The sequence below is a fragment of the Amblyraja radiata genome, chromosome 41 (genome assembly GCF_010909765.2).
Source record: "Amblyraja radiata isolate CabotCenter1 chromosome 41, sAmbRad1.1.pri, whole genome shotgun sequence".
NCBI lineage: Eukaryota > Metazoa > Chordata > Chondrichthyes > Rajiformes > Rajidae > Amblyraja > Amblyraja radiata.
The window spans coordinates 11,284,925-11,294,498 of NC_045996.1; the positions used below are offsets into that span (position 1 = coordinate 11,284,925).

At 46.2% G+C, this 9,574-nt stretch overlaps 1 protein-coding gene across 1 annotated transcript; it reads right to left on the reverse strand.

Moving 5' to 3' along the window:
• Positions 1-5,928: 5,928 nt before the first annotated feature.
• Positions 5,929-8,295, reverse strand: LOC116967740 (probable G-protein coupled receptor 139). The gene is made up of 2 exons (XM_033014348.1): positions 8,226-8,295; positions 5,929-6,830 (listed from the first exon to the last, which is right to left on the reverse strand). Exons 1-2 carry the CDS (start codon positions 8,293-8,295, stop codon positions 5,929-5,931), a joined length of 972 nt encoding a protein of 323 aa, XP_032870239.1.
• Between the last annotated feature and the right edge of the window lie 1,279 nt (positions 8,296-9,574).

Genomic DNA, 9,574 nt, shown 5'->3' on the forward strand with positions numbered 1-9,574 from the left:
AAAGTAAAACCTGGAGGATGAGATCTGGGAGATGGCACTAAAAGCTGGGGTAATTCAGCGGGTCAGGCAGCATCTCTGGAGATAAGGAATGGGTGATGTTTCGGTTTGAGACCCTTCTTCAGACGGGGAGTCAGGGGAAAGGGAAACGAGAGATATAGACGGTGATGTCAGAAACATAGAAACATAGAAAATAGGTGCAGGAGGAGTCCATTCGGCCCTTCGAGCCAGCACCGCCATTCATTGTGACCATGGCTGATCGTCCCCTATCAATAACCCGTGCCTGCCTTCTCCCCATATCCCTTGATTCTGCAACGCCCTAGAGCTCTATCTAACTCTCTCTTAAATCCATCCAGTGATTTGGCCTCCACTGCCCTCTGTGGCAGGGAATTCCACAAATTCCATAAATTCACAACTCTCTGGGTGAAAACATTTTTTTCTCACCTCAGTCTTAAATGGCCTCCCCTTTATTCTAAGACTGTGTGGCCTCTGGTTCTGGACTCGCCTAACATTGGGAACATTTTTCCTGCATCTAGCTTGGCCAGTCCTTTTATAATTTTATATGTTTCTATAAGATCTCCCCTCATCCTTCTAAACTCCAGTAGCGAGATATAGAACAAATGAATGAAAGATATGCAAGCAGTAATGATGGTAAAGGCAGCAGGCCATTGTTTACTGTGTGCTAGGTGAAAGCCCATCTGTTTTTGCATATCTTTCATTCATTTGTTCTACATCTCCCTACATCACCGTCAATCTCTCTTGTATCCCTTTCCCCTGACTCAGTCTGAGGAAGGGTCTCGACCCGAAATGCTGCCTGACCCATTGAGTTACCCCAGCTTTTAGTGAAAGCCTTTTGAGTTTACCCCTGTGTCTTGCCTGTGCTTGGCTCTGCTCATTTCTTGATATCGTTACAACAAGACTAGGATTTGAGGGTTGAGGGCAGCAGTAGAGTTGCTGCCTTAAACCCCTGTCTCACGGTGCGAGTCCACCCACGAGTGATCCTGACTTTAAAACAAATCAAACTCGTGGTAATCACATAGACTTAACGTAGCGGGAACGTCGGAACTCGTGGACAACTAATGCCCCTGTCCCACTTAGGAAACCTGAACGGAAACCTCTGGAGACTTTGCGCCCCACCCAAGGTTTCCGTGCGGTTCCCGAAGGTTTTTGTCAGTCTCCCTACCTGCTTCCACTACCTGCAACCTCTGGCAACCACCTGCAACCTCCGGGAACCGCACGGAAACCTTGGGTGGGGCGCAAAGTCTCCAGAGGTTTCCGTTCAGGTTTCCTTAGCCACTCGTAACGCTAACGGCAGGTACTCGGGAAACTTGTTAACTTGTAAAAATCTTTCAACACGATGAAAAATTTCTACGAGTCAAATTTACTCTTGAAGTAAACATTTTAAACTTTTAAACTCGTTGTAAGAACGTAAGTAGCCCTTGAGTCCACGGTGGGCATTCTTTAACTCAGTGGGCAGGCAGCATCTCTGGAGAGAAGGAATGGCTGACGGGATGACGTTTCCAAAATTCTGCTGCGTCTTTGTGTTACTCCAGCACTGAGTGTTCACTTTTTGTCAACCAGCATCTGCCCTTTCTTGCGTATGACATTATTTGTATCCGTGGCAGTTGATTGTCGCTCCCTTCAGTTTCCCGGGGGGTCGGGACGGGGGGGGGAGATGCTGCCTAGTGACCATCTCATTTATCCAATTGATCGGCCATGATTGAATAGACATGATGGGCCGAATGGCCATTGTAAGACAGTAGCTCTACCGCTGTGCCAAAGATCCGCCCTGTGTGGCAACACTTTGGGTCCAGGCAGTTTATCTTCATCGCCCGAGATGGAGCCATGAGGATCTGGTACTGTGAGAAGAACCAATGGATTATAGATGTAACAATATTTGTATTAGTTTGTTATTCAGGTGTGCCGAAATACAACGAAAACCTTTATTTTGCGTGCTATAATAAAAATCATCCATACATGATTACAATCAAACTATACATTAGTACATCAGGTAGTGCAAAAAGAGAAAAGTAACAGAAAGCAGAATATTGTGTTGTATCTGCAGAGAAAGTGCAATTTAAAAAAAGTGCAAGGTCACAATGAGGTAGATTGGAAGATCCTGGAAATTCATCTTTAACTTATCATAATAATCATAATCATACTTTATTAGCCAAGTATATTTTGCAACATACGAGGAATTTAATCTGCCATACAGTTATACCATTAAAAAGCAACAAGACACACAAAACACATTTTAACATAAACATCCACCACAGTGACTCCTCCACATTCCTCACTGTGATGGAAGGCGAAAAAAAAGTTTGGTCTCTTCCCTTCTTTGTTCTCCCGCAGTCGGGGGCCTTTGAGAGGAACATTCACAAATCTGATAGGGAAGAAGCTGTGGTTGAATCTGTTGGTGTACCCACCCTTTCAACCTTTTGTTTATAGGCCCGTCAGTGCCCCTAAACTGCAAACCAAAATTAATTCAGCAGAAGCGGTGGCACAGTGGCACAGCGGTAGAGTTGCTGCCTCACAGCGCCGGAGACCCGGGTTCAATCCTGACTACGGGTGCTGTCTGTGCAGAGTTTATACAGTCTCCCTCTGACCGTGTGGGTTTTCTCCGGGTGCTCCGGTTTCCTCCCACACATCAAAGACGCGCAGGTTTGTAGGTTAATTGGCTTCTGTAAATTGTAGGTTTGTCCCTAGTGCATAGGATGGTGCGAGTGTACGGGGTGATCGCTGGTCGGCACAGACTCATTGGGCCGAAGGGCCTGTTTCCGTGTCTAACGCAGATGCCGAAAATCTGAAATAAGAACAAAGATTGTAAACTGTCGATTAGAGATGAACAAGACCATTTTACTGTTAAATTATTCTAATCGCTTTGACTAAAATAAATGTTTCAACTCAAACGTAGCAGTCAAGACATTATAAGAGATACATTTATCCATGCTACTCCAAAACCAGACAACCAGGAATCAAAGTCGTACACTGAGTTTATGTCGACCAGCATATTCACCCGTACACTAGTTCCATCCTACTCAATAGGGGGGCAATTTACAGAAGGCAATTAACCTACAAACCTGCACGTCTTTTGAGTGTGGGAAGAGACCGGAGCACCCGGAGAAAACCCACGCAGATCACGGGGAGAACGTACAAACTCCGTACAGACAGCACTCGTGATCAGGATGGAACCCGGGTCTCTGGCGCTGTGAGGCAGCCAGCAACTCTCTGTGGATAGACCACCACATGGGCAAAATTAAACTTCCTAATGCAGACAGCAGTGTACTTGACATCAGCCACAGACAGAAACCAGAGAGTCCAATGAGGACGTAAACACTGTGACATCCACCAACATTGTTTATTTAGTTTTATGTGTAAGAAAGAACTGCAGATCGATGCTGGTTTAAATCGAAGATAGACACTGAGGGGTCTCAACACGAAACGTCACCCATTCCTTCTCTCCAGAGATGCTGCCTGTCCCACTGAGTTACTCCAGCTTGTTGTGTCTATCTACTGTTTAGTGTTAGTTTAGTTTGGAGATATAGCGAGGAAGCAGGCCCTTCGGCCCACCGAGTCCGTGCTGACCAGCGATCAACCTGTACACTAGAGCACTATACTACAAACTAGGGACAATTTACAATTATTTACCCAAGCCAAATATGGATATAAAACATCTTCTTCCCACCCATCCATTGATTCAGATCATGTCACTGCACACTAACTCCAGTCTCCAACCAGAAAATGATGTGTATATTCCTGCTCTCTGCCCTTCGAGCATGAAGAGACATTTAATCTATTCCAAGAGGTAGAGTTGCTGCCTTATACCGACTACGGGTGCTGTCTGTACAGAGTTTGAATGTTCTCCTTGTGACCGCGTGGATTTCCTCCGGGTGCTCCGGTTTCCTCCCACACTCCAAAGACGTGCAGGTTTGCAGGTTAATTGGCTTCTGTCATTTCTGAATTGTCCCTAGTGTGTGTAGGATAGTGCTAGTGTGCGATGGTGGCTCTCTGTAGTCTAGGGACATGACAGGTAGAACTTATAAAGCCAGAGTTGTCCAATATTGTTGCTACAACTAAAATGTGGGATGCTTGTTTAAATTACTACTCCTTTTATTATGTTTAAGAAGGAACTGCAGATGCTGGAAAAATCGAAGGTAGACAAAAATGCTGGAGAATCTCAGCGGGTGAGGCAGCATCTATGGAGCTTTTTATTATTTTTATTCCTTTTATTATTGTTAGTTTTAATAGTTCCTCCAGCAACCAGGGAGCAGTGCTGAACTATTATCTACCTCCTTGATGACCCTCGGACTATCCTTGATAGGACTTTACCTTGCACTAAACGTTATTCCCTTATCATGTATCTGTACACTGTGAATGGCTCGATTGTAATCATGTATTGTCTTTCCGCTGACTGGTTAGCACACAACGAAACTCTCTGCCACAGAGGGTAGTTGAGGCCAGTTCATTGGCTATATTTAAGAGGGAGTTAGATGTGGCCCTTGTGGCTAAAGGGATCAGGGGGTATGGAGAGAAGGCAGGTACGGGATACTGAGTTGGATGATCAGCCATGATCATATTGAATGGCGGTGCAGGCTCGAAGGGCCGAATGGCCTACTCCTGCACCTATTTTCTATGTATCTATGTATCTAAAAGCTTTTCACTGTACCTCGACACACGGGACAATAAACTAAACTGAACTGAGGTAGAAAGTCTGAATTGGCCAAGATTACTAAGTTTGTTTGTTTCCTATGAATGTTGAAACCAACTTGTCTTACGAACTAATTCACGAGCTCAACAGGTCAGGCAGCATCTGTGGTTAAGTTATGATTCCTTTTTATTTTTATTAGCTGGAATAATTTTTAGTTCAGTTCAGAGATACAGCACAGAAACAGCCCCTTCGGCCCACCGAGTCCGTGCCGACCAGCGATCCCCGCACATTAACACTACCCGACACACACTAGGGACAATTTACACCTACACCAAACTGTGTAACGTCTTTGGAGGTAGATAAAAATGCTGGAGAAACTCAGCGGGTAGGGCAGCATCTATGGAGCGAAGGAAATAGGTGACCCTTCTTCAGACTGATGTCGGTGGAGGGTGGTGGGGCGGGAAGAAGGAAGGAAGAGGCGGAGATGGTGGGATGTGGGAGGGCTGGGAAGGGGAGGGGAAAGAGGGAGAAAGCATGGACTACCTGAAATTGGAGAAGTCAATGTTCATACCGCTGGGGTGTGAACTACCCAAGCGTGTGGGAGGAAATTCGAAGATCTCCGGAGAAACCCCACGCAGGTGTCGGGGAGAACGTACAAACTCCGTACAGTCAGCAGCCATAGTCGGGATCGAACCCAGGCGGTATGGTCATGAGAGGTCTCCTATGCTCGTGAGAGGTCACCCGCGACATATCGCCAGGGGGTCGCCTGCATGGTCCTGAGAGGTCTCCTATGGTCGTGAGAGGTCTCCTATGGTTGTGAGAGGTCTCCTATGGTCATGAGAGGTCTCCTATGGTTGTGAGAGGTCTCCTATGGTTGTGAGAGGTCTCCTATGGTCGTGAGAGGTCTCCTATGGCCGTGAGAGGTCTCCTATGGCTGTGAGAGGTCTCCTATGATCCTGAGAGGTCTCCTATGGTTGTGAGAGGTCTCCTATGGTTGTGAGAGGTCTCATATGGTCGTGAGAGGTCTCCTATGGTTGTGAGAGGTCTCCTATGGTCGTGAGAGGTCTCCTATGGTCGTGAGAGGTCTCCAAAAAATCTTAGAGTCTTTCTGGTTGCCGCTGAATGGTCATCATGTTGAACATTTCGGCGACTTAACACGGGTGGGGGCAGTCGCCTGTGAAGGTCGCGTAAGTGGGACAGGCCCTAAGGCAACAACTCGACCGCTGCGCCACTTCCAGCGCTGATTCCTCCAGCACTTTTGCGTTTTGCTTTTTTGAAGTGGTTTATTTCCGCAGTTTGCCAATGAGGGAGAGTGGATATTTCAACCCCAGTTTCAGCTCTGCCCTGAACCTATTCTGGGTGCCGGCGTAGATGAAGGGGTTGGCGCAGGAGCAGAGGAACTGCAGCATGTAGCCACTTTCTTCCAGGAGGAAGTTGGACTCATTGAAGTTGGAGCCGGAGAAGTAGGTGACGCTGGCGATACGGATGTAGAGGAAGGTGATGAACACCAGGAGCCACAGGAGGATGAAGAGACCAGAGATGCTCAAGAGAAGGACTATGGACCTCCTGCGGCTCTCAGTCTCCGGGTCGCTCTGACCCTCTCTGTCCTCGTTGCCCCGAAGCCTCCTGCGGGTTGAAATCGCCCTTAAAATGTGGCGGACCGTCAGGAAATTGAGGAGGAGAATTAACACGAAGGGGAGACAGGGGGTTAGGATGCTATCGATCCAGTCAAAGGCCACCCAGGCGGGCGAGGTGTAAAAGGAGGGTTTGATTTTGCACGGTGTGGCCTCGCCTTTAGCAAGGGGCTCAAAGATGAAATACCAGAATGCGTTCTTGAATGAGCTGAGAGCACAGACAGTGGCGACCACGGCGGCTGCCATCCGCTCCCTGCAGTACGTGGCTTTCAGTTTGTGGCAACAAATGGCCACGAAGCGGTCGAAAGTGAAGACCACGGTTGTCCAGACGGAGCAGTCCCTCACCGCGTACACCAGCACGAAGTTGACGTTGCACAGCGGGGAGAAGGTGAGCGGGTTGGCCGGGGAGTTCATGGCCACAACCCGGTTCAGGACCACCGCCGTGATCAGCACCAGCAGGTCGGTCACTGCCATGGACAGTAGGTACAAGGTGATGCAGCCCGATAGCCCACACCGGCGGCGGCACAAGATCCAAATCACCGCCACGTTAGCTGCAAGACACCACACACACGCAGCGGGGCATACTAGTGAGTGTGAGTGTGAGTGTGTGAGAGAATGTGAGTGTGAGTTTGTGAGAGAATGTGAGTGTGAGTGTGTGAGAGAATGAGAATGAGAGTGAGTGTGAGTGTGAGTGTGAGTGTGAGTGTGAGTGTGTGAGAGAATGAGGGTGTGTGAGTGCGAGTGTGAGTGTGTGAGAGAATGTGAGTATGAGAGAATGAGAGTGAGTGTGAGTTTGAGGGAATGAGAGTGAGTGTGAGAGAATTAGAGTGAGTGTGAGTTTGAGGGAATGAGAGTGAGAGTGAGTGTGAGAGAATGAGAGTGAGCGTGAGTTTGAGAGTGAGAGTGAGTGTGAGTTTGAGGGAATGAGAGTGAGAGTGAGTGTGAGTTTGAGAGAATGAGAGTGAGTGTGAGTTTGAGGGAATGAGAGTGAGTGTGAGTTTGAGAGAATGAGAGTGAGTGTGAGTTTGAGAGAATGAGAGTGAGTGAATGAGTGTGAGTGGATATATTTAAGGCAGAGATAGATAGATTCTTGATTAGTCCAGGTGTCAATGATTATAGGGAGAAGGCAGGAGAATGGGATTGAGACCAGCCATGATTGAATAGTGGAATAGACATGATGGGCCTAATTCTGCTCCTCTCACTTACAAACTTATAATTAAAATAAATCAACGATACTGGGAGAATAATAAGATTAGAGTCATAGAGTGATACAGTGGAAACAGGCCATTCGGCCCAACTTGCCCACACTGGCCAACGTGTCCCAGCTACACTAGTCCCACCTGCCTGTGTTTGGTCCATAACCCTCCAATCCTGTCCTATCCATGTACCCGTCTAACTGTTTTTAAACGTTGGGATAGTCCCAGCATCAACTACCTCCTCAGGCAGCTCGTTCCATACACCCTCCACCCTTTGAAGGAAAAAGTTAACCCTCAGAATCCTATTCATATCTTTTCCCCTTCATCTTAAACCTATGTCCTCTGGTCCTCGATTCCCCTACTCTGGCCAAGAGACTCTGTGCATCTACCCGATCTATTCCCCTCATGTTGGTATTATTAGATATGAATAGGATTCTGAGGGGTAACCTTTTCCTTCATGATTCATATCTTTTCCCCTTCACCTTAAACCTACATCCTCTGGTACATGTTTGGGAAAGGTTTAGAGGGATATGGGCCAAAACGTAAGCCAGTGGTACTACTAGCGTAGATGGGGCATCTTGGTCAGCATGGGCAAGTTGGGCCGAAGGGCCTGTTTCTATGCCGGTTCTAGGGTCATCTGCATAAGCAACATGGGCCACGATTCTACAATTAAAAGAAACTAATAATACCAAAGTGAGAACAAGTATTTCACAACACTTTGCAGATTGAAAATGAAAGTTGATACGTTACCAGGAATGCCGATGGCTGCAAGGACTGGATAGTAGATGGCAAACAACAAGATCTTTGGAGGTCCGTGCATTGTGTGCGGAGGTTTTCAGCGGACAATAAATACACTGTATTCACAGTCTGTTATATTTATACCCAATATCACTCACCAGGGAACACATCAGGAAGGCATCATTGCGTTTTTACGCTAATTACAGTCATTGAAACCAGCGCCTTATTCCAGCTGATGCCAAAAGTTGTTTTGATGAATAATTGTGGATATGTTTCCACATCGTCCCAGAAAAGTATGAAAAGACTTAACGAGTATTGCGTACAGTTTTGGTCTCCAAATCTGAGGAAAGACATTCTTGCCATAGAGGGAGTACAGAGAAAGTTCACCAGACTGATTCCTGGGATGGCAGGACTTTCATATGAAGAAAGACTGGATAGACTCGGCTTGTACTCGCTAGAATTTAGAAGATTGAGGGGGGATCTTATAGAAAACTTACAAAATTCTTAAGGTGTTGGACAGGCTAGATGCAGGAAGATTGTTCCCGATTTTGGGGAAGTCCAGAACAAGGGGTCACAGTTTAAGGATAAGAGGGAAGTCTTTTAGGACCGAGATGAGAAAAACATTTTTCACACAGAGAGTAGTGAATCTGTGGAATTCTCTGCCGCAGAAGGTAGTTGAGGCCAGTTCATTGGCTATATTTAAGAGGGAGTTAGATGTGGCCCTTGTGGCTAAAGGGATCAGGGGGTATGGAGAGAAGGCAGGTACAGGATACTGAGTTGGATGATCAGCCATGATCATATTGAATGGCGGTGCAGGCTCGAAGGGCTGAATGGCCTACTCCTGCACCTATTTTCTATGTTTCTATGAAACCCTTCAAGGAGGCGATGTGCTTATTTTCTATGTTTCTATGTTTCCATGTTTCTGGTCGGCGCTAAATTTTATTATTATTATTTTTTATTTTTATTTTTATTAGAAGTACGGTAAGTTACAATACTACACAACACATATGTCTTAATACATTTTTTGTACCGCTTCATTTTTTGAGCTTTAAGAAAAAGATAGAAGTAAAGAAAGTAAGGAAAGTGCGCAAGAGTCGTGAAGGTACAGGAGAGTGTTGAGAAAAGAAAGCCCCTTAGAAAAGAAGTTAGAGAAGGAAGTAAAGAAAGAAAGTAGACCCTAGAAAAGAAGGAAAAAGAAAGGAGAAACAATCGCTCTATTATAACATTAAACTCCGCAGAAAGGGGACTACCAACCAAGTCTGTTTTTGTTGTTTTTGGGGTTTTTTACCCCCCGTTGCCAGATCCTGGTACCTTTTATTTATTTATTTATTTATTTATTTTTAAAATTACTATTGCACCTT

Coding starts and splice junctions, on each gene's coding strand:
- LOC116967740 (XM_033014348.1), bottom strand. CDS start 8,295: ATGCACGGACCTCCAAAGATCTTGTTGTTTGCCATCTACTATCCAGTC. Junction 6,831..8,225: donor TGCAGCCATCGGCATTCCTG/GTAACGTATCAA, acceptor GGTGTCTTGCAG/CTAACGTGGCGGTGATTTGG.